The 25,753-nt window shown below is 37.4% G+C and overlaps 1 protein-coding gene across 16 annotated transcripts in view; it reads right to left on the bottom strand.

Annotated features, from left to right (window-relative positions):
* Positions 1-1,243: 1,243 nt before the first annotated feature.
* Positions 1,244-25,753, bottom strand: part of SLMAP (sarcolemma associated protein) — a 139,307-nt gene continuing 114,797 nt past the window's right edge. For 12 of the 16 annotated variants that reach the window (XM_029916312.1, XM_029916319.1, XM_029916315.1 and 9 more), the window contains 7 exons: positions 18,748-18,870; positions 17,638-17,712; positions 15,226-15,546; positions 14,686-14,803; positions 10,841-11,012; positions 6,602-6,736; positions 1,244-3,144 (listed from right to left, as the gene is read on the bottom strand). In XM_029916312.1, the coding sequence (XP_029772172.1) occupies positions 3,052-3,144; positions 6,602-6,736; positions 10,841-11,012; positions 14,686-14,803; positions 15,226-15,546; positions 17,638-17,712; positions 18,748-18,870 (1,037 nt within the window). In that variant the 3' untranslated portion in view covers positions 1,244-3,051. Of the gene's footprint in view, positions 3,145-4,508; positions 4,599-6,601; positions 6,737-10,840; positions 11,013-14,685; positions 14,804-15,225; positions 15,547-17,637; positions 17,713-18,747; positions 18,871-25,753 lie in introns of all 16 variants that reach the window. The other 4 variants (XM_029916314.1, XM_029916320.1, XM_029916325.1 and 1 more) reach the window with 2 other exon arrangements.

The following is a 25,753-nucleotide window of genomic DNA, read 5'->3' as shown; positions in this document are numbered from 1 at the left end:
ATTAAAAAAAATTAAAAAAAAAAAAAAACTTCCAGAAGTGAATTTTTTGAAACAGCCTGTACATTTGTAACAAAGTTGATTTGTAGGTAGTTTGTATATAGCAGATTTCCATCTTTTGACAGTAGATACAACCACTGGAAGGAGCCAAGAGTCAGCTGGGGTTGAATCTGGTGATTACAGTCAGAGATCAAGGGAGGTGATACTACGTTTAGTTGCAAGCCTCTGACTATTCAGCAGTGGGACTGGTTTTCACATGTGACTCAAAGTGGCTCTGAAGGCAGCTGCAGCAGGAATTCGAACTGTTGTAAGCTCTGGCTCATTATCAAACTAAGCGTATTACTTCCCAAAGACAAAACCATGAATGGGACACAGAGCTAGGTGACACCACTTTCTCGGGGTTCCTAATGCTGCAGTTACATCTCGTCCCCATGCACAGAAAGTCTCAATTGTTGGGTCAACTCATTTTAAATAGTTGCACTGGTTCACTGAAAACTTACACACCGGCAGCTTTTCCAGAGTGACATTCTCCGAAACACATACTTACCACTCAGATGACACTTCTCATGTATCATTTTAAAAATTTTCATACTACCACTAAACATACAGGTGTTATTCTCTCCATTTTATATACAAGGAGAAGATAAGCGATTTGCCCAAGGCAACAGGGCTGATAAAAGGCAGAGCCAGGACACCAGCAGATCTGTCTAGCTTCACGAGCCACATTCCGTTCCCTTTCTGAGCCAGCCATGTAGCACTCTGAGTAATTCTTCAATGTATCATTATAGGGTTGTTCAATCTTAACTGCTATGATTAAAATTTCTTAATGACTATCACTACCAGTGAACAATCCTATTCTTTATTTAACCTGGAAATGAACTGAACGGAACTGGAGGTATTGCTTATGAATAAGCTCATTCATAATCATAAGAAAAAATGGCAGTAACTACAAAAACCCATTAATTCAATTTGAATAAAGTAAACATTGATACCAGACATTACATTTAAAGAGACTTGTCTGGCAAGTGAGTCGCGTTTTAACAATAACCATAGTAAAAGGGGAAAAACTAGAGGAGTAAGTTAAATAAAAGGCTAATAAAACTCGAAAGAGCTCAGTGTTTTCTTTTAAATCCTGCAAAACACCATATATATATTTCGTTGCATAAAGAGTCATTTCAAGGAAGGACTATTAACAATATAACATTAGAGTCAACACTAAGAATTTCAATGATATCCAACTCAAAAATGCATAGGGAGAGTAAAGTTATTTTATTAAATCATGCACATCACGTGTGTTAGTGCAAATAGTTTAATCTGTACTCCAGAAATTCTATTGTACTTTATATCTTTACAAAATAGATTTAAAACAATTATTTACTTTAAAAAATGTAATTCTGAAGTTAAGCATTTCAGAACAATATTTGCAATAACCTATATACAAGAGGTACTGGGTACCACTGGCGTATTAGCATTCTGTGGTGGAGTGGCTTCCTGCAACAGAAAATGATGAAATGAACTACATGACAGCATTTTCTACAAGTCACTGGTGACTAATTCCTCCATAAATCTAGTGATCCTCCCAACAGCAAATCCCAAATAGCTTAAAATATAACCTTTAAAGTATCAACAATGACTGCCAAACATCACAAGGCAAATTACATCCTAAACTTCTATTTCAGCACTTGGCTAGGCCTGTGGACGGCCACAGGACATTCAGGCCGATTCACTGACGTTCCCTCCCAGTTGCATTGACTGAAAAATTTAACTGGGCGATGCTTTAGGATATTCTATGACCTAAATAAATTTTATTGACGTGACGTGGTGCCGCACAAAACCATAGCTAAACTTTCATTTCCGTGTTTTAAATTTATAACATCAAGCAGTGTTTAGGTGCTTCACTGTGCATGGAACACTATTAATCTTGGGAATAATGCTTCTCATATAAACAGAACGTTCCAATTAACAACAGTAAAAAGAAAATAACCATTTGCATACCCGACCAGGAAATCTGTTGGTAGGTAACAACAGCTCACCTTGAATATGAATTAGCTTTGAAATATCATAACCAAATTAAGTCAGTAAAAGTTTATCTAAAGAGATATATTAATTCTTTCTTCAATTAAACATGCTTGGAGGAAGAGATGATAGAAAAAAAAATCATGCTTCCTAAAATGCTGTATATGAGAAAGTAACTTGGTTTTTAAAGAAAATATCTCTTTAAATACATGAGGTTTAATAAATTACATTCCAATTGACTCAGCAGTTTGGTTTACTGCACTGAAATTATAGAATTACTGTTTTTGCTCCCAGAAATACTTTAGTTTGCTCAAGAAAATACACACTCTCATGGAAAGTTTTTCAAAGTTGATGTCCTCCACATCGTCAAGTCACATTAAGGCTGAACAAGCGTGCACATAGTCCCCGAATTATCACTAGAACAGAATATTTTCCAAGTGTATTTCTCCTTAAAAAAAAAAAGAAAAGAAAGAAAAGAAAATCCACGCAAAAAGTTGTCTCTAAGTCTTGTTCCCAATAGCTCAGTGGTTTTATAACAAGTAAAAATGGCGTAAATATGTAAAAAATATATATATATGTGTATATATTTCAAACTGATAGGCACTGAGCACACAGGGCCTCTCTTCCCATGTATGTATTGGTTGTTTGGTTTGGGTAGTTATCGAATCAGAAAAATGAATTATCTGGCCATTAGAATTCAGAGTAAAATACCCATAAATTTAATGTTATAAATAATTTGGTGTACCAAGAAGCCTACTTTAGGCCACCATAATATTCAGAATCTCAACATACTAATTTAAAAATTACATGAAAAATTGCAAGCAAATTATTGCTTACAGTAGAATAAAGTCACAATTTTATATCCTCTTTATAGATAGATACACTTTATATAAGTTAAAGCAATGACCCTACAGCTGTATTCTTGCACTTCTGCTGTCTTAAGAGGTAAAAAAGGAAGAAAATGGTTCTGTTTGTCCCCAGCATGAGTGTGATGCCAGCTTCTAAAGGGAGGACGGTGTACGGACTCAAGAAAGGCTCTCACGGAGAAGCTCTGGCCAGACCTGGCACGTACAGCACGATGGCTGTCACTGCAACCAGGGCCGCCAACATGGGCATCCAGGGCCAGGGTTTCTGTGTGGAAAGAAACCAAGAGTCAATATCACATTCTCCCCTCTTTTTCATACCTATTAACCCCTTGGTTCCAGAGAGTCCTGAATACTTAACAGAATATTAGAAAAACCTTATCTTTGCATAAGAATAAATTTTAACAAGAAAAGAAAACAGGTGAGGGAGTGCAGGAGTGAGGAGAGTCATTAGAGCAGGAACGCTTTTAGAGGACCGTTGTGTGGAAGTCACATAGAGCTCGGGAAAGTCTTGGGCAGTTTCCAATTTTGTTACAGCTGAAACCTAACAGTGACCTCTAAGAAACCCTGTGGGCCAGGCCTGCTCTATTTACTCCAGTGTCCAAATAGTGCAACGATCTGATGTACACAGACGCCTGGAATACATGTCTGCTTAAAATGTTTATTTCTTCTTCTTCCTTTTTTAATGTTTATTTCTTGATAAAAACCAGATTTTTGTGTGGGGGTAGTTTTACAGAAGGGGCTGGTGGGTAGGGTGAAAGAAAGAAAATGTTCTACACCTTGATCCTCTAACTGGAAACCACAGAAGACAAGGTCAGATGGTGTTCAGGATGGGGAAGAGTTATGAGGACCCCTGCCTCTTTGCCATGTCCAGTGCAGTGATGTCACATGATCATCTCATGTTCTACAAACACACATGCCTGTTGCAGGCAATCATGGGTGGGCCGTTCCCTGTTAACTTTTGGAGGGCTTCATAAGATCAGCGTGCTCTGGTTGACAGCGTTATTTTGCACTCATGTTCTAAGAGTGTTACTGAGAAAGTTGGCTTTTAAAGGACTATTCTGATGTTGCAGATCAGGGCTCAGAAAAATATGGGATAAGTTTATACTCGCATAAGTAAATGCACATTGCATATGCTAATCTCATCCTTTTTCATCCTCATAGCCACAGTATAAATATAGGCAAAGGGTTGAAATGAAGAAATTCTATACTACAGAAAAGAAGAGGAAAAGGAGGGGGAAGAAAGCCGGCTGAAAACTTCAAAGAGGCAAACGCTTCATTTCTCATTCAAATCTGATTAAACATGTAATTGGGAAGGGGGTACTAATATTGTAACAATTCAGTCTATTCCAGTTTGCTAGAGACAAAGACTCAGTTAAAGGCAGCACACTGACAACTGGTTAGGTTGGAATTAATTCATGGTTAGCATTACTACAAGGGAAACAAGACAAAATGTTATGTGATTAGTTGATTGTTCGGTTCATTTGTATGACACAATACATCGCATACTAAATGAAGGGTTTGCTTCAGGTAACAAAATACCTGTGTGATTCTGCCATGCACTATATTACAAATATGGCACAAACAGGTGATGGGGACGAACAGACAAGGACTCAACAGTAGTGCTTGTACCTTTCTCTACCACAATGGACCGAAACACCAAAACAGGAAAGCCAGGAATAGGCCGAGGAATACGGCTGGGACGGGTTGTAATATGGAAGGCTAAAGAAGGGAAGGGATATTAAAATCATTTTATGCTATAAAAAAATCAGACAAGATGATTTAGACCCCAGGGGGGTAGGAAGGAGGGTAGGAAGACTGAGGTAATAGAAGTAATAGCACTCAGGTTTTGAACTGATTTCAAACATTTTAAAGACATCTAATACAATCCAGAATGATGGACGGTGGTATGTAACCAGAAGCTTAAAGGGACAGCTGAAAGCAATGGGCAATGTGGGTGCCCCTAATGTGCTAATTAAATGTAGCACATTAACACAGAGCCATGGCAACATCATGGATGGCAACATCGCCGACTGATGCTCTGCTTGACAGTACATTCTTTTAGATCCATATCTGGAATCCATTATTTAACAATGTAGTCCCTTGGAAATGGCTAAAGTTTCTTTTATCCCTCCATCAAAACCCTTTTTTAAACCAAAACTCACTTGCCTGAGACGGTATTGCTTTCAAGATTAAAAATAAATGCCCTGTGATGTATGCTTCCTAAACTGAGCAAGAGCTCTGACACAATGTGTGATAAACATTTGATATATAAAGATAGGCAGCTGAGTCTCAGGCTTCTAGTTACGTTACTGGAATATAATTAATTTTTTAAAATGGACGGAGATACTGCAATGAGTTTTATTAAAGAGAAAAATTTAGTGCCATAAGTCTAATACGATAAAAAAAAAAGGAAATTCACCTTTTAGTCAAATTATTTATACAACTATAAATAATAAAAGTCAGATTACTTTTGAAAAGGCTCTAAATAGTACAGGGGGATCCATTCTGATTATGCTAGATGTCTTCATAGGTTAATTTAGTAGAAGGTGGACTAAAATTCAAATTCAGAAAGATATGATTTAACACAAGAGAGAGAAATAACCAAACCATTATGATCTGATTCCAGAAGAGTTCTGTAATCTACATTTTTCAAAATAAATGCAATTTTGCTTGGCATAGAGCCTCCATGCCCAATTTATCAACTTCTCAAAGGCTTCCATCTAAGCAACAAGACTTTATTTTCTAAAAAACTAATAGCGAAGGACAGTTGGACACAACTCATGAGCATTCTGTACGCGACTGTGTAACTGGATGGCCATGCAACATCACTCTCTTGTGCTTGTGCAGCAAAATTAAGCAGAGTGTTTTCCTCTGTAGGAAGGACGTGGCTTACACCACTGCAGTGTCCAAGCCATGACAGGGATTTGAAATAAGTCAGAGCACAACCAACTACACCGAACAGCCATCAGTTAGGTCCCACAAAGGCAATGGTCACCAAAACGTATAATAACACAACATTTATTTAGTATAACATCTTTTTAAAGACTATCTGCCTTCCTAGTAAATGAAAAAAAATTAATATTAAACTCAATTTATATGAAAATGTTCCAATTTCACACACACACACACACACACACACACACACACACACACACACATATATACACACACACACCTCTTTACAGAAACTCACCCAATATTCCCTAATATTTATATGAAGTCAAAAAGACACCAAGCTTTTTAGGAATATGCCTTAGTGAGAAAATTATTAGTATAAAATGAGAACCATATGAAGTCTCCATTTTTTGATACAGCCAAATTCTAAGGAGTCAACATGTACTACTCTTTCTTAGGTGGGTCCCTGGTGGTACAGTGCTTCATTTCCCAGCAGGGGAAATGACGTGCCAGACGATGGCTTGGTGACAGAACTTCAGATTCATATGGGAAAATCTGACAGTTCTAAGGTAGATTATTTTCTTGCAAATAAGGCTCTTCCTCCAGGCAGTCCTCAGGCTCTTCTAGGGATACAGGTTAAAGGGGCAGATTTTTATTCAAAAATTGGATAGCACAATGATTCCATCATGGAATTTCATAATGAAAAGCTTAGTTTATGTACTACCAGACTCAGTTTCTCAAATCAGTAATAAAGTCCTCTGAAAACTCTATTTCAGGGCTTTCACCAGCCTCTCAGTCAAAGCTAAGCCAAGTTTGCAAAGACTTACATTATTTCCTTTCTCTCGGAGCAGCTTCAGGTTGTCTTTACATTGTTTGAGCTCATCTGTGATTGATTGTTTTTCCTGCTCAGTCATTTCAAACTTCAACTTCAGTTCTGAGAGTACAGTCTGTGTCTTTTCATACTAAAGGCAAAGAAAAAAGAGTGTGCAGTCTCAACTTAAAATGGGTAGGAAGTTATGGTTCTTGGCAGGCTTAATACCAGACCCTATTTAGCCACCTGCAACACCAAAGTCAAGCCTTTTTGTTTCAAGGAGGGTAAGAATCATTTGCACCAATAATAGGGTCTTTAATGTTAACTTTATTCTATGTAAGAATTTTCTGGCCCTGGAGTTAAAAAAAAGAGAGAGAGAGAGACAGAGAGAGAGAGAGAGAAATCACCATTGTGTCATCTGTTTCTAATATAAAAGGTCACTCTTTCCATTAAGTGAATTAGAGGAGAAAAGTAAAGTAATTTTCAAACTGAGCAAAAGAAAAGCAAGTGAAGAAAAACTCCAAAGGCTGATTAAATGGCAAGATTAGGAAGTCTGAGTTTATATCCTGGTAACCAACGTCAGCCAAGCTATTTTAATCTTGAAGTAAAAAGTATTAACTCCCATTAGGCTTTCTTTTACCCAGGCATCACTGCCTATTAAAGTGATCTGGATAAATGAATTTGTAGGCAAATGAAGTAAAGAAATAGATCCAAAGTACTAACTGACCACTATGGCTCGGGCATTTCTATCTTTCTACCTAAGCCTCATAAGCATCAATAAATAATTTTAAAGAAGCTGTTCCTGATAAATACTTTTCTATAGTGAAACATACCACTTCCTGCTCTGAAAACCAGCTCATTGAATAATTTACTATTCAGACAGACAAGCTATCCTTTGAACACAGGTGAGGTCATGGTTTGCCCCTACTTTAAATGCCCCAGGAGGCAGGAATTCTGGATTGGTTCTGCGTCTAGATACTGCATCTTACATGCGAGCTGGGGTCCCAGGCGCAGAGCAAAACCTGTCCTGCTGCTGGTTATGGCTTTGGGTCAGCCTCCAAGGCCCCACTCTCCCATCCCAGAAGGTTTTAGAAGGAAGAAAGGCAGACGCGATTGAATATAATATAAATATATCATAGGCCCAGCATACCAGAAAGATTTCTCCTTTTTCCTCCTGTATCCCAGAAATTTCTCAATAAAGGACACCTTTAATTGGTGCTTCTAAATGACCCAAATACTTTGGGGGTGATTAATTAGGAGCTCATCATTATGCACTCCAAAGATAAAATATTAAGCAGGTTGCAAATGTATAAAGACATGAGTCAGAAGAGGTGGGGGCAGGGGGATTAGGGTCAGCAGAGCGAACACCAGTAAATGGGAAAAAAGAAAGAGGTATAGAGGGGGAGGTAAAATGTGAAAGGAACTCCCTGTTCCCTAACAATGTTCCCAGAAAAGTCAAGGTAGTATGTCAATAAACTAAGGAGTAAGATTCATGGACTTTAGGACAACTTTTTTTATGGGGTCTGTGGACTTCCTTCCAGAAGGCAGAAGGTTGCTGGCAGGCTGCCAAAGCAAATTCAGTGTACCTAGACTAGTCTCTTAGAACGTAATCAATTCTCAATGATCTGATTCTTAACAGTGACTAATAAAGGATAAGTGAAAGTGCTTTGCTGACCTAAATTTCCCCTTACGTTTCTTTTCCACTATTCTTACATCCAGCTTGCCCTTTTCACCAAAGCACTTAATCATTTCTCCATTCCAGGAGGCGGGAAGCAGAGTGACAGGAAGGCAGCCAGTCAGGAAGCGCCTGCTGTTTACCTTCAGCTGGTGCGGAGCGTGGGAGGGGCTCTGGCCCTGCCTTCACCGCCAGGTGGTGAAGCCAAACAGCTTTCCTGAGGCAGTCCTTGCACGACTGCCTTGTATACTCAATGTTTTATGAATTCTTAAATTATAGATATTCCTACTAAATTCAAGTACGAAGATGCTTTTAGTCAAATATAACGATAATATACCATTGTTTTTCTCTTAATACTGAAGATTAAATTTTACTTCCTTAGGTACTTTTTTTCCTTAAATGTTCAAATAAAAGTTGCCATATATATAAAACTTAATTGTTGGAACAAAGGTCACCTTCTGCAGCCTCAGTTTCACACCTGGCTTGGATATCAGTTTTGTTCCATCTTGCTTTCTAACTCGAAGGTAAGAAACGAGCTCAGTACTGATTAAGAGGGAAATAGCACACAATATTACCAACACCTTTGGTTCTTCTTCATAAAAATAATCATATCTGGCTTGCTTAGCTTGTAATGTTTTAGCCTGTTACAGTGCTGAAGATACATGATACTGTGCACATTAAGCATGATTCTATGAAAAAAAGGAGAACAAAGGGGAAATGTTGAAAGAGAATATATGTGCATTAGTAAAAGGTAGTAATTCATTTGCAGTGGATTACACAGATAAAAGAACCTCATTAAAGAACATTTTAGTACAGACTAGTATCCAGTAGTTGACATCAGGACAAACAGAAAGAGAAGCAATTTTACATTACAAAGGAGTGTGATGACTACACATCATTTCACAATGGAAAACACCGAACAAGAAAATAGAAAAGAAACATATTGACAAGTTCAGACATGTTTTTAAATGTGCTGCATTTAATGCAATCCAGAGCTATCAACAATTTAGATGCTGTGACAACATGCCACTGCCATTTGAGGAAGCAGTTAAAGCGTTTCTCACTGATTGCTTAGTGACCAAAAACAGGCAAACAAATAATGCAACAAAACGGCCAGTGCATTCATAGTAACATACAAAAGAGTCATCTTGCAACCACAGCATTCTTCCCAGATTTTGAAAGGACTATGGCATATGGATTGGAAGGGCACAAAGTGCTTACAGTATTAAATACTAGGATATGTACTTTGGCACAAAATTTGTGTTCCAACTAAATAAAAAGAGATTTCTCCCAGAACACATATTCTTAGCAAGAAGATTAAAAACGAACATGTTACAAAATCAATATGGCCACATGTAAATAAAAAATGTTACAGTTTTTTTTCTTTAAGAACAAACATGAAGACAGAAGAACATTAATCATGTCCACGTTCAGGATACTACAAGGAAAGGGAAGTGCAAAGAAAAACTGCATTGAGTAAACAGATCTTCTAAAAACAATTTTGGGAAAATTTGTTATTAAAGACAAAGAGTTGTCTTCAACTTCCTTTTATATATAATGAATCCTTCATTTATCAGACTCTACAGCTGGGGCACGTGGGTGGCTCAGTCAGTTAAGTGTCTGACTTTGGCTCAGGTCATGATCTCAAGGCTCGTGAGTTCGAGCCCTGCAGCATCGGGCTCTGTGCTGACTGTGCTGCCTGTTCTGAGCCCGGATCCTGTTTCAGATTCTGTGTCTCCCTCTCTCTCTGCCCCTCCCCACCTTGTGTGTGCTTGCTCTCTTGCTCTCTCTCAAAAATAAATAAATAATCATAAAAAAAAGAGGGAGAGAGAAAGAGAGAGTCTTAACTGGGGTGGGCCCTGACCAGTAGGTCAAAGTGCACCAGACTTCTCTGTCCCCTGCGCTGGCCAGGACTCAGTGCAGGGAGGATAAGGCAGCAGGACTGAATGCAGTTCTCATTGCCTCATTGTCAACTTCAAGGCTTTGCTCAGAAAGAGGCTGGGTGGGGTCTCTACTCCAAAATCAAGTCAAGATTTTACGCCAAATGATATGAAAAATGAGCATGCATATTTGTGAAGAAGGAAAGAAGAAGGGGAAAAGGAGGTGGGGGAGAAGAAAGTAAAAGGTCACAGAATCTGTGTTTGGCTGGCTGGCTATGAGGTGAACTTCAAGTAACTTTCAGGTCAGTTTCACTAAGGGGTTTAGACAGCATTATGGTGTGGCCCCACTTTGCTTTCCAAAAGTATTCCGAGTTAAATGTGATACTGTCTTTGAAAGATAAACAATGAATTGAGTAACCTGGTACAAAGGGCTTCTCATATAGGTCAACTAACTGGCAGAGAAAAAATTGTAATGTAATTTTGTATATTTATGTTTTTGAGACCAAACTCTACTAATGAATTCTCTCTATAGGGACCATGACACACAGCTAGAAATCACCAAGCAGAGATGCTCCAATTATCAACTTCGTGACAGGTAACGGGACTTCTGCTTCCCTTATTTCTAACTAGCATGAATGTCTGATTTGCTTTTGGCTTTAAGTCCAACCATAATTGGGCTCATAATGTCTTTTCGCTTTACCTCTTTCTGTACATCCTTTGCTTGGTTTTCAGCCTTACAGAGAAGAGTTTTTAAATCAGCTGAATCCCGAAGATGCTGTTCTTTCAAGGATCCCACTTGATTCTCAAGCTCTTTCCTAGTCATCTGAAGGATGCTGAGATCACTGGTAAGCTCTAAACTCTGCTTCTGAGAACTGCAACATAAATATTAACAGTTATTCAATACATGTAGAAACTAGACATAGCAGGAAGTCCAATTTCTTATACATTTCACTAGGAGGGATGGAGTAAATTTCCAGGAAAAAGTACATTAAAAAAAAGAATAAGATATGTTTAACAAGTAAAAAGCAGTAAAACACTAAAAGATTGCACGTTTACAGCTGTGTTCTATTTTCAGAATATCAAATATACACAGAGGCCGAAATCTTGAAAGCCAAAGTAGGAGGTGACTAATTGCAAATTTTCTTACATCACATTATATTAATTGTATTATAAGAAGATACAGTGTGGGGCTTCCCCAGGAAAATAGCACAGTTTTCAACTATTTTCTTATTAAGTACTCGACAAATAGAAACTTAAAGCTTAGGAGCCACTGTCAATTCAAGTGAAGATAAACCTCCTCAAATGAAAAGACACACCAAATTGGGGTGAAAGCCTGAAACAAAGAACCAGGAGGCTGGGTTCCAGACTCTAGCTCTGCCACTGTTAAGTTGTGAGATGTTGAGCAAGTCACTAAATTGACGCAGTTTACTTCTCCGAGCAAGCATTTCCTGAGCTCTTAGATCCGTGCCAGGCACATTACACAGACACAAATAACACAAGGAGAGTCTCCGTGCCCAACATCGTCAAATGAGACTGAACTCAATATTTCAGGGGCTGTTTTCCAGCTTCAATTCTATAATTACTTTTATAACTTGATGTAAAAAATATCCAGTTTACACACAAGGAAAACAGCTTGATAGGCATGAATAGAAATTCTTTGTTCAATTCCTTGTGCATCACAAACAATAAAAGACCTTCATCATGCAGCTGTTTGAAAGAATGTGGCTCCCATCTACAATAGAAATAGCCAAAGAAGAATAAAGTTTTCAAGATGACAGTTTTATGCTTCTCAGAAAAGATCATAAGATTCAGGCTCAATATTATTAACCCAGGCACTATGGAGTGTAAATCCCATTCTGATTATATGCCAGGCAAATTCTTGGGGGTGAGTGTGATGTCAGCCCAATATAGCTAGGAACTAAATGTCATAGAAGACTCTGTAAAGGAAGACGAACTTCTGAATGCTACTTAAATGTTGAGGAGGCTTACCAAATCCATTTAAAGGGCCACTAAACCAGAAAAGTTTAAGAACCAGAATTAATTTGTTTTAAGTAGTCTGTGACTTTAGGCAGACAACCTTGACTAATGATATAATATATTTCACCCTTCTGGAACCTAATATTTTTATAAAATGTATGTTTCTAACTTATAAGGAGTTTGTTGCTTTTCAATGCTTCAACAAAATTTAAATTAAAAATCAGCATTTAAAAATCTGCCAGATTCCAATCAATTACATTTCAAGAATGAATGATCAAGCTTAAATCTTTAAAATACCAATAATACCAAAGGAATTTTAGATAATCAATACTAGTAATCAAAGGTCAGTATTTCTTTTCTTTTCTTGTTTTGAGTAGTCTCCACACCTAATGTAGAGCCCAGCATGGGGGCAGGACGTGAGCTGAGATGGAGAGTGGGATGCCTAACCAACTGAGCCACTCAGGCGCCCCAAAGATCAGAATTTCTCACTTATGACAGAATTCCAAACTAAATGGATTCACTAAGATTCCAAATAAAAAGAATTTGAGAGTGTCTGAGCCCCTTATTATCACTTTATACCAAACAATTTGCCCAAATGTGCTGTCAACACAGACATCCGTTGGTACATACACATACATTCACATGTGTATAGTTGTGTCTGGGCCTTTACTTTGTCCTATTCAGATTTTGGAATTGTTTTTATAAACTTTTACATGCTACAAACATATTTACTCTTTGTTGTTAATTACCTCTAAACATTCAAAAAGTATAACAGATAATTGTGTATTGTATACATGTACAAAAGACGGGAAAGACAGGACATTGAAAGAGAAAGTTTTATAGATCTTGGTAACACATGGTATTGTAAGATGACATCTTAGAGAATAAATCAACACACCTCGCTCCTTCAACCAGTTTTTGATTTTTAAAAATGTATAATCTATTGCAATTATTGTTGTTTATAAGCAGATGAGGCTTACCACTTCCTGTTATAGCTAGTCCTTTCTTTATTGTTTTCCCCTAAAGCGTGTTTTTCTGGGAACTGATCTTGATCACTGAGTTTTTGCTAACCTTGCTGTTCTTGAGAAGTATAGACATAAGGCTAACAAGAGTAAGGACTCTCATTTCTGGTGTACTGTGGGGTGGGAGATGGATTAATTAAGAGTAACTTCAATAATAAACATGCATCTGGGTGGCTTAGTTGGTTAAGTGTCCAGCTTCAGCTCAGATCACGATCTTATGGTTTGTGGGTCTGAGCCCTGCATCAGGCTCTGTGCTGATAGTTCAGAGCCTGGAGCCTGCTTCTGATTCTGTGTCTCCTTCTCTCTCTGCCTCTCCCCAACTCACACTCCATGTGAGAGAGCGCTCTCTCTCTCTCTCTCTGTGTCTCAGAAAATAAACATTAAAAAAAATGAAAAAAAAAAAGTACTATTTTCACATTCTGAATTAGAACATAAACATTGTTTAAATAAAAATATGGAGGGGTGCCTGGGTGGTTCAGTCAGTTAAGTGTCTGTCTTAGGCTCAGGTCATGATCTCACGGTTCGTGGGTTCGAGCCCCACATTGGGCTCTGTGCTGACTGCTCAGAGCTTGGAGCCTGCTTTGGATTTTGTGTCTCCCTCTCTCTCTGCCTCTTCCCTGATCACATTGTCTCTCTCTGTCTCTCAAAAATAAATAAATGTTAAAAAAATTAAAATAAATAAATAAAAATATGGAATGGAACAAATTTTTAAGGAAGAAATTGATTTTAATTCTTTTTAATGTTTATTCATTTTTGAGAGAGCACAAGTGATAGAGGAGAAGAGAGAGAGGGAGATACAGATTCCTAAGCAGACTCCAGGCTCTGAGTTGTCAGCACAGAGCTAGACACAAGGCTGGAACCCACGAACCATGAAATCATGACCTGAGCCGAAGTGGACGCTTAACTGACTGAGCCACCCAGGTGCTCCAGGAAGAAACTGATTTTAAACTATACATCAAATGTTGATAGGAAAGCAGGAGTCCACTAAATTTGCTGGAGTAAATTTACTGCCTTCGTTGGTTTGTATGTAAGGTATTGGATGTTAGAAAGACATAACTGATCGTATAATATTATTACTCTTTATATAACTGTGAACTCAAAAGCTGAATTCTTATCTTTCAATCTTATAAATTCTTTATTATAGTCATCCTCTGATCACCCAATCACCCTTAGTAACAGAAGGGATCACTGGTGTAAAACAAGAAAAATAACTTGTTATCTGCAATTTCTATCACTTAGTTTATAGGACAAATTCGATATGGATTATAGCTCTTTGCCGTCTGCTTGTTCAGGGCTTTCAAGGGGAGTTGTGTTCCATGGATGCACCTTGAGCACACCGAAAGGAAGGGACATGGAGGATGAAGGTGGAAGTACAAAAACACTGAAGAATCCAGTTAGTGGGCTTATTAAACTTATTAAACAGCCAGAAAGAGTCTGGCTGAACATTTTGCTCCAAAATGGTATTTAAGTATCAAATTTAAATTTAATTTAGATGAAAATTTAAGATAAAGAAATATTTTGAAGCTAAAAAAGAGTGCTTGCATACTTGTGCAATTCTTTTTCTTGCCGCTGCAGTTCTGATGATAACAAAACATTTTCCTTTTTTAGAGAATGGCATTCGGTTTCCAATACATTCCATTCCTTTCTCAACTTCTCTAGTTCACCTAAAATAGTCCCAAAACATATTTGTTAATATAGGAACATAACTTCCATAATAATTCAGAGGATAAGGGAAACATTTCAGAGAAAACCAGACCTTTCCCCCCACCAAAACCTATATATTTTACATTGCTATTCTTTGATTCCTGTTTATTTTGCATCTGTACTTCAGGTAAGTCCCACCACCTCGAACTTCAGTAATATTTTCTTCCCTTTTCACTTTTATATGACAAATAATTCTAGTAGTATTTAAAATATTGTAAATAGCTTGCAGACCTGAAGAATTTTTATAGCCCCAACATAAAAACATTGCTTTATACAATCAATCGTTATCAAAGAGAAAAATAGTCCAAATGGTTCTTTTGTGCAAATTATAAAGTTATCACTGTCAAGACGTAAGAGTTTCACATAAAATATGTGTGCTCACCTTGTAGCCTTGTCGCTTCCTCTCTCTGCTGGTCCTCACACTGCTGACATCGGAGCTGAAAACTGTTCTGCAGACTTGTGATTTCTTCCTCATATTCAGACGCTGCTTTCCGCCATCGCTCGAGCTCAGCTCGCACCTTCCGAAGCTCTTCTTGTAACGAGGCAATGTCAGTGTCCCGCTCGGAGGCAGCCTTTTCCGCTGCCTGATGAAGGAGCAGAATTTCATCTCGGGCACTAAGCAGTTCATCTCGGGTGCTTGTGATTTCGTTGTCTTTCTCCTCCCGGAGATTCTCAATATTGATGTGCAACCTCTGTAGTTGGGCTACAAAAGGATATGCATCCGTCATTTCCTTTGTCCAAAGCAATTACAAATAAATGAACTGCTCAAATGGGACTGCAGTTACTATAAACTGTACAAGCAATCCATGTTTAATGCAGAAATGTCAAAATACAGAAACACAGAGAGTAAAAAACCAGAGTGATCTTTTTGCTTCTCCCACACAGAGAAAGCTGCTTCCAACATTTGGTATTTATATCTAGATTTATTCTAGGTTTTTATAGACATATAAAAGCAAAAACAGAGAGGGACTCTAACATATATGGTGTTCTCTATCCTGTTGGTGATGAATATCTTTTAGTAACAAAAAAGTTACACTGTGACTTCTTTGACTAATCCTTTATTTTAGATCTTTTAGGCTCTTCAGTTTTTAATTACTATAAATAATACTGCAAGCCTGAATTTTTTCTTAGAGTAAATTCCTAGACATAGAATTGCTTGGTCAGATGTTATGCATTAGTTTAATGTTCTTGATTCAATTCTCTGTTCAAATATCAATTCCTTAAAGAAGCTTACTCTGCCTTTATTGGATATCACATTATATATTTGCTTACTGTTTATCTTTTCCATTGGACTGTACATCTCTTGCATACTCTATCTTCAATACTAGCAAACAACCAAGAATTACTGGTTGAATTAATGAACTGGCAACATTAATGAATACTGCCTAAACAAGGAGGTATATTTTTAAGATTTAGTCTTGTGCCCTCAAAACTTGAACTGGAAACAATCTGTACAAAATACTTGGTTCAGAACTAGAAAACTTGTGTTAGTTACTATAACACAAGAAAATTACAAGTAGAAAAATTCCTTAGGGTAGAAAATTAAAATAATAATTAAGAGGATAGGCTGAGAAAGGGAGAGGCTGCTCGATAAATAAGCATTAAAAAATTAGGCCTTTTAGAAAGTTCTCAGGAAGCATTGAGAGGTTAACAGGTTCAAAATCTGAAAAGACATAATGGCCAGAGATGAACAGGACCATATGCTGGTGGATAAAGTCATGAAATACACATGCTGGCACTTGGGGGCGCTCAAGGATGCCTAGGTAAGAGAGCTTTAAGACAAAAGGCAGCCCTAGTTATAGAATCTTTAGGGAAAATTGCCCAAACACAGTACAGAATGGAAACATAGATTAAAATCAGATTTATATAAGCTAATGGATAAAGGCATTAAATTATAATAAGAGTTTAAAGAGTTTTCTATTCAAAAAGATATACAATCTACCCCCAAATTCTAACTTGACCATAATAAAATTTAAATATTTAAGCAACTCAAATTCCCACTCAAAAAGAAAACCCAGAGGACTGCTTTTTCTTAGGGATATTTTAGGGCAAATATTACAGGCTTCAGATGGTGATTTCCTATTTTTTTCTGAACTGAGATTACTTGACTAATTTCTTCTCACCCTACATCTCAGACTAAAACTTTAAAAGAACATTAGTTCTTTCTTTGACAGTGAAGACAAATTAATTTTGCTTTAGGAATTTTACAATAGCATGGGAAAGAAGGGTCTCTCCTAGGGCTCTCACAATTAGAGCCTAACGGTACCAGGAACTCTGGCTCGAAGAAAACTCTTGGCAGGCAGGGATCTTTCTGGTCATTTCTGGAATGAACCTGTGACAGCCCACACAGAGAGACAGCAAAATGAAGAGCAGCCTCTACCAATGAAGGCAGAGCAGGGATCGCTGTGCTCTTCCATGTGATACATAATTTTTGTTGTAATGGAAGTATGTTATGAGCATTAGAAATGATGTCATCAAGCTAGAAGTGCTGATGCACGGAGCAGTTCAAACTGATATCCTGTCCAAAGGCTCCCTGTGTAGTAACTCACTGCATAACCCAGAAAGTGACAGTCTTACTACCAAACCCATGTCTTCACCTGTGCTCTTCCTTTGTATCTTCTTAAAAAACAAAAACAAAAACAAAGCCTACCAAGAGGTCTAGCTCTAGTCTCAGATTCTAGGGATAAACCAAAGACACGAAAAATGAGAACCCACCCCACTCTTACTTTCCATTTCTTTCGAATCACTACACACAAACAATAATAATCCCAAGGAGCCCTGAGGTGTTCCATACCTTGAAGAACCTGTATTTGTTTACTGGATTCCTCAACTTGATTTCGATAGGCTTTTCTTTCTTCTTCCAAAAGAGCTAAAAATAAAATACAATATATCTAATTTTGTGAGTTAATGGAAGTATTCAGAATTGAGCAGCTGGAAATTTCTAAGAAATTAAATTTTGTTTCTAAGAAGGAAACAAGCTAAGAAGTAAGTATTATCAGTATTAGCTGTTAGATAGTTTAAAAGATTTTAGGAGCACAAAAGAGTAGTAATAAATCTATTCAACTGAGTAACCGAGTTTTCTAGACCTTGTATCACCGAGAGTATGTGCTATTCTTTACATGACAAGCATTCTTGATAGTTGTTAATCAGCATTTTTGATCTTAAGTTTTAAAAACAGATTAACACCTTCATGTTGACCATCCACCACGTGGTAAGTACTGACTAACAGAAAGTTCCGAGTTCCTCCTGGGGATGTGAATCTTCATCCTGATCAGGAAGGCTATCTTAGAGAACATGAGGACTCCACAGGCCATTTACTTTCTCTTTGCTTTTCTAAGACTTTCTAAGATACAGTGACTGCAACTAGGTAGTTATTATTAAAGATATGGAAATGTAAGCTCTGAAGAAAAAACAGTCCTGACTCCACTGGCCTGTGACACTATGGGTAAGTAAACTACGAGAGAAGAAAGTGGTTGGGACACTGCGAGATTCCTTTATCTTGCCTGGTTCCTCCCATTTCCTGAAGGATATGCTATAAAATCACAGGGAATGTAAATTTACCTCATCTTCTACTGAGGAGCCAACATTAGGGGTAACTAAAACTTTGAAACTGAAATACACAATTTTTTTCCTTCTGTTGTACTTAATATATAATTAATGGTTAAGATCTTTTATTGGTACAGATCCTTCTTGATCTTCACATCAATAATGTGAAGGAAGTTGAGCAACTGGGACTCTCCCCAGTTTACTGATCTGAAACATAAGTTCAGAGAGGGTAAGTCAATGTCCCAAGATCACATATCCAATAACACTGTGGATCTGGAACAAGATACCACACCTCTGGACTCAGTTATACCATATGGCTTCCACATCCCCTAAAGAATCAAAGTAATCTTGATCTCACCTTGAAGTTCAAAGCATTTTTGTTTACTTGCTCTAGCTAGTTCCTGGGCTTCAATCAATTCCTTGCGAAGATGCTGAATTTCTTGTTTTGCCTCAATTTCTGACTGTGCACCCTGCAAGTCATCTGACAAAAATGTTTATTTTAAAAGCGAGAGTTAGTATCACACTATAACCTCTACAATCAAGTATTAGCCATCTCTTTCATGTTTAGACATGCATAGTTAAAGAACATAGCACAAATGAGTTAAATAAAATTTAGAAGCAAATTATATTAAGCATTTTAGTCATTTTACCCTGGACAAAGAACAAAAGTACAGTTAAATATATATTAGTAATTTATAGCACTGGTATTATAAAGTATGTATTAATATATACTAAGTTATACATTTCACTCATGTAGAGCTCATGTAAGGCTTGACATTCAGTAAGATGGGCATAATGCCATTCTTCTTTATTTTGAAATTGCTTGATAACAAGTCAGTAAAATTTCACTTGGAACTGGAAATGGAAAACAAAAACAAACTTTTCTTCAAGAAGAAGTATTTTAGCATTATTTCCCCATTTGTGGGAAACATAATAAGAACTCTCTACCATTCTCACTTTGTCATCAGTATTTCCCCAACACTACACACACAACAAAGTGATGTAATCTCAATGATCTTATCAAAATAAATTAGACCCAGCATCACATCTCAAATATGCCCCATCCTTTAATGTCCTCTCTCTAGTCACTCTGCTCATCTTTTACCATATTAAAATTTTCTGCAAATTTTTAAAGTTTATTTAGTGTGTGTGTGTGTGTGTGTGTGGGGGAGAGAGAGAGAGAGAGAGAGAGAGAGAGAGAGAGAAAGAGAGAGAGAGAGAGACAGCACATGTGGGGAAGAGCAGAGAGAGAGAGAATCCCAAGCAGACTCTGTGCTGTCAGAAGCAGAACCTGACATGGGGCTGAATCTCACAACCTTGGGATGATGACCTTGAGCTGAAATCAAGAGTTGGATGCTTAACTGACTGAGCCACCCAGGCAACTCCAAATTTTCTGCTATTGGACACTGCTTGAAATAAATATATCATCAGTTAGGCCATATTCTTCTTGTGCATTCTATTTGACTATTACTTTGGCTTACAAGTAACTCAGGCACAATAACTTTATTAAAAAAGAGCTAGGAGGGGCACCTAGCTGGCTCAGTTGGTAAAGCATGTGACTCTTGATCTTGGGGTTGTAAATTCAAGCCCCAAGTTGGATATAGAGATTACTTAAAAATAAAATCTTTTTTAAAAAGCTAAGAATAAAAGTTTACAATATGATTACAGTCAGTTTTAGATGTTACATACCCATATTTTCATACTCTTAGACTACATCCTACTTTTTCCTGCACAGGAAAGTAATTTTGAGCCTGGTTTCATTTATTCTAGTTAACCTATCAATTCTTCCTTCAAATGGTCTCCTGGTAAAGAGGGAGGCATGTACAGAGAGAGAGAAGACTTTTCAGTTGGAAGAAGCATTGTCACAGCACCTACAAAATTTCTCTTCTAACACCACACACCAACTCCACAGAAGTCTTGGGGCACCTGGGTGGCTCAATCAGTTAAGTGTCTGACTTTAGCTCAGGTCATGATCTCACAGTCTGTGGGTTCGAGCCTTGCGTCGGGCTCTGTGCTGACTGCTCAGTCTGGAGCCTGCTTTGGATTCTGTGTCTCTCTCTTTCTACCCCTCCCCTAATCATGTTCTGTTTCTCTCTCAAAAATAAATAAGGGTACCTGGGTGACTCAGTAGGTTAGGTGTCTGACTTCAGCTCAGGTCATGATCTTGAGGTTTTTGAGTTTGAGCCCCGCATCAGGGTCTGTGCTGACAGCTCAGAGTCCAGAGTCTGCTTCAGATTCTGTATCTCCCTCTCTATCTGCCCCTCCCCTGCTCTCTCTTTCTCTCTCTCTCAAAAATAAATAAACATTAAAAATTTTTTTTTAAATGTTAAAACAAATTTAGAGTCTGCAAAAGTCCTAGCTGACCACCTCTGGATTTGTCATTATGTAGGACAATGTCCTTATTGTCAGGAGTATTTAGGAGGGATGTGTCATGATGCCTGCACCTTATTTTCAAGTGAGTTAGCAAAAAAAAACCCCCAAAAAACAAAAAATTTTAAAAAAACCCCAAAAAACCCAAAACAAAACCACAAATGACATAAACTCCTTCAGTGGATAATTTCTTAGTTCTATGTGTGTGTGTGTGTGTGTGTGTGATTTTTATTTTTTTAATCTTAAATTTTTAAAAAAATATTTATTTTTGAGAGTACGCACGAGCATGCACACACACGCGCACACGCACACGAGAAAGAGGAAGGGGCAGAGAGTGAAGGGGACAGAGAATCCAAAGCAGGCTCAAGGCTCCAAGCTGTCAACACAGAGCTCAATGCGGGGCTTGAACCCATGAACTGTGAGTTCATGAACTGAGCTGAAGTTGGACATTTGCCCGATTGAGCCACTCAGGCGTCCTAGGTTTTTTTTTTTTTAATGTTTATTTATTTTTGAGACAGTACATGAGAGTGGGGGAGGGGCAGAGAGAGAAGGAGACAGAGGATCTGAAGTGAGTTCTGCACTGACAGCAATGAGCCCGACATGGGGTTTGAACTCAGGAATTGTGAGTCATGACTTGAGCTGCAATGAAGAGCCAGACGCTCAACCGAGTCAACCAGGCGACTCTGTTTTGTTTTGCTTTTTAACTTACTACATTTGACATTTGGGGCTGAATAATTCTTCATTCAAAGGGCTGTGCTATGGGTTGTGGCACGGTTTGTTTTGTTTTGTTTTTTGGTGCAAAAAGGTGATTTTATTAAAGCAGGGGGACAGGACCCATACGTAGAAAGAGCTGCCAAGAAAGAGTGGCATGTTTAGGAGTTTCCCTGGTCCGTACTCACTAGATGCCAGTAGCATTCCCTCTGAGCTGTAATAACGAAAATGTCTCCATATACTGGCAACTGTCCCGTTGGGGATAAAATGCTCCATGTTGAGAACTACTGTTCCATCTTCGTAATTTGATAACCAAGAAAAAAACCAAATCTATGTGTAGACTTCTCTTCCACAGACGCACTGGTTAGTACCTCTGAAACTGCTTTCTGTATATTCTAAAAGTGATCAAATAAATACTGTAGATAAAGACAGCCAGGTTTCTCACTGTTGGAGAACAGAATTAAAGACATGGAAACAGAGAAGACGAAATTAATCCTGTGGTGTAGGGTACGAATTAGAATTTGAACTCAAATAGATCTGATGTGTAGACAAATGCAGAAATAAATAGAGGTGTGTGAGGCTGTATATATACACATACACATATGTGTGGGCATAAGTATATGCATACATCTATTTCTTAACTGTCTGCTAAGTGGGCCTAGCAGCAATGAACACACCAAATACTCAGATCTCGGTTTCTAAATAGTATTCTCCACTGAAAGAGAACTAGTGCTCTTTGGAGAAATTGCTGATTTCATTGCTAAGGGTAGGAAAGTACAAGATGAACGGAGAATATCGTTTGTGTTAGAAAGTAAGAAAAGCCTCAAACAATGGTTGGTTCATGTTGAAAAGATACAAGTGGCTCCCACTGACCAAACATGGGACAATGTGAGCATCAAAATAAATACTGACAATGAAAGGTTATAGGCCACTGAATAACACATTAGTCCATGAATTCACAATGATATAGATAAAGAAAGGAAGGAAAGAAGGAAGAGAGTAAGGGAAGAGAACAAAAACCTCTTCCTTATATTAGAAAACCAGCTGACAAATGTAGAATGAATGACAGAACTAGGAAATTACTATTTGGCAACTATTATAGTAATAATTGATTCAAGCAAGAATCCTCAGTAGATGCTAACACTAAGTAGATAAAAGTTGAGAAGTAACAGGATATGTATACAAAGTTAACATCAGTGACTGAACAATTCAACATCAGTTGTCACTTGATATGATGTCCAATATTATTACTGAGGCACATTTCACAAATAATTGCTTTCCAAAAATATCAATGTCACGAAACACAAAGAAAGACTGAGGAATTGTTCCAGGTTAAAGAAGACCAAAGACACATGACAACTGAATACAATGTATGACTCAAGATATTCTTTTATAATGACATTATTTTTCTTTCATAAAAGACATTAATTGAGATAACTGACAAGCTGTGAATAAGGTCTGTGGATATGATAATGTAATATATCAATGTCGCTTTCCTAACTGTGAAAGTTATATGGTGGCTATGGAAGAGAAACAGAAAATAAAAAAGGCTATCAGGTGCGCAATCTTACTCTCAGTGGCTCAGGGAGAGAGAGGAATGTAGATGGAGGGAGGGAGATAGATAAATCAAATCCAGTAAAGTGGTTAACAGCAAATGGAGTGAAAGGCAAACATTTGGAGAAATCTGGATGAAGAGTAGATGGAATTCTTTGTTTTATTCTTACAACTTTTCTTTAAGTCCGAAATTGTATTAAAATAAAAAGTTGATTAAGCATTCAACTCTTGACTTCAGCTCAGGTCATGGTCTCAGTTTGTGAGATCAAGCCCCACATCAAGCTCCATGCTGACATGGAGCTCTCTTTCAAAATAAATAAATGAACTTAAAATTAAAAAAATATTAAAATAAAAAATTAAAAGGAACATTTCTAAAAAAACATTTCTACAAAAATACACATACAAATAAAGAAAAAAATTAAAACAAAGAAAATATGGTAAAACACTAACAACGATTGAATCTAACTGTTGAAACAATTCAACAACTGTTGAATCATAAATACATGAGTATATTTGGTATGCTTCAACTTTTCTTGTGTTTGAAATTTTTCATAATTAAAAAAGATAAATTCTATCCCAGTGCCACAATCATAGCATAAGTCCCAATCATTTCTGTCTAAATTCCTACCCTTAACCTATTCTGTCCTTTTGCATTCTATCCTACACTGGGATACTAAAGCAAATCTCTTACTTAGATCAAGAACCTATATTGATTTTCTTTCCTATCAAGTGTAGACATCTTTATTTGACTTCTAAATTTCTCCATAATCCAGTCATTACTTATTTTCCATTTCTCACTAATATACTCAATCTCTACTAGTCTCATTAGCAGCTCTGCCTCATGACCACTTCCCTCACACACCTTTGTTCATGCCATTCTCTTTTACTCCTCCAGGCCTGCCCGTCCTTTAAAGCCCAGGCTGAAGCTTCTGCATCTAACCCCCTGACCTCTAACTCCCAGTGCACAGGGGCTCTTGTCTGATTTCTAGCAAGCTTGACAGTAAAACCTAAGCAAACCAGTAAGCTCTTGACAAGTTCTCTTAATTGTTCAATAGCATTTTGTTTCATTTAAAAAAATATGTGTTTTTCTTTTTAATTTGAGAGAGAGAACGAAAGTGGGGAAGAAGCAGAGGGAGACAGAAAAAATCCCAAGCAGATTCCACACTCAGTGTGGAGTCCAATGTGGGGCTTAATCCTACGACTATGGGATCATGATTTGAAGTGAAATCAAGAGTTAAATGCTCAACCAACTGAGCCACCTAGGCACCCCTAGTTTCATTAAAAATTTTTTTAATGTTTATTTATTCTAGAGAGAGAGAGAGAGAGAGAGAGAGAGAGACAGAATGCGAGTGGGGGAGGGGCAGAGAGAGGGAGACACAGAATCCGAAGCAGGCTCCAGGCTCTGAGCTGTCCCCACAGAACTCAATGCAGGGCTCAAACCCAAGAACTGTGAGATCTGAATCAGACTGAGCTGAGCTGAATCAGACACTCAACCAACTGCGCCACCCAGGCACCCACATCTAGTTTCATTTTTTAAAGGAGAATGAACCTATGTAGATACTTAGAATTTTGGAAGAGACCTACTCATTTTATTTTACAAATGAGGAAATAAAACTCCAGAGATCAAAAATGGCTTACACATCTGGGAAGTGTAGAGATAGGAATGGAATTCTTACTCTAGCCCAGTTGTCTTTCCATGGTAACTTCTTAGCTATATCATAGAAATTAGCTTTGATTAGCATGCATTCCTAACAACCAACTCTTATTTCTTTGAAATAAGAGGGCTCCTATCATGGATTTCCTTTTAGGAACACAGATTAAATGCATATGTGTTTCACACTTCTGTTCCATACTCTATGGAGCATACGATATATACTCCATCTAACACAATGCTAGACATACAGTGGGCACTTCAGTATTTGATTAATATATACAAGGTAACCAAAGATTTGCATCTAAAACATGTAGATTAAAAAAAAGAAACAATCATCATATATGAATTAATACAATAACTAGAGAACTATTTCATTTTGAGGAAGGGGATCATTTTGTAAATGAAGAACCATATATAATCCATCTTTAAAGTCCATTAAAGCAGGCAGCTCTTGTCTGCAGCAGAAAAATTCCCTTGATCAGTGATGTCAGGAAAGAAAACTAATACTTGCTATTTAAACTAAAAACATTGGAACAGATTTTATGTTAAGCAACTATGTTTCAGAACGTTCAATATAATCTAGGCATTAATACATTGTGCTAACAAGGGATTTACTATTTGCAAATGATTTCTTTGTACCACAAAGTAAAAAGGATCAGCATTTTAATTAGAGCAAATAAGATGCCATGTATCAAATAACTGACACATACAAATTCCACATGGTGTTTGATCACAGAAGTTGAAGATACTGACCAAAAATCTTTACAAATTGAATTTAATATAATAAACACAATGGCTATATTCAAACTAATAAAGTAGTTAGTATACAGATCCTGTTTTCAGAAAGCCAAGTGCCAATTTTTTAAATCAAAGCCCAATAAGCAAATCATTTTCTGCTAAGGTTGATAAGGGCACATTGTATTTTATATGGCTATATGGGAAAATGCATTATTAGTTTATTGCGGCTTGGATCACTCATAGCGCCTCACTTCTGTCACAGGAAGGGACTTTTTGTATCAAGCTACTTCACAATCTTGGGGAAAGTATTGTGAGAAAGTGTTCAGATGAAAATAAG

The sequence above is a fragment of the Suricata suricatta genome, chromosome 12 (assembly GCF_006229205.1).
Source record: "Suricata suricatta isolate VVHF042 chromosome 12, meerkat_22Aug2017_6uvM2_HiC, whole genome shotgun sequence".
Taxonomy (NCBI): domain Eukaryota; kingdom Metazoa; phylum Chordata; class Mammalia; order Carnivora; family Herpestidae; genus Suricata; species Suricata suricatta.
The sequence above is the reverse complement of the archived record's forward strand: the minus strand, read 5'-3'. Positions and strand labels throughout refer to the sequence as shown.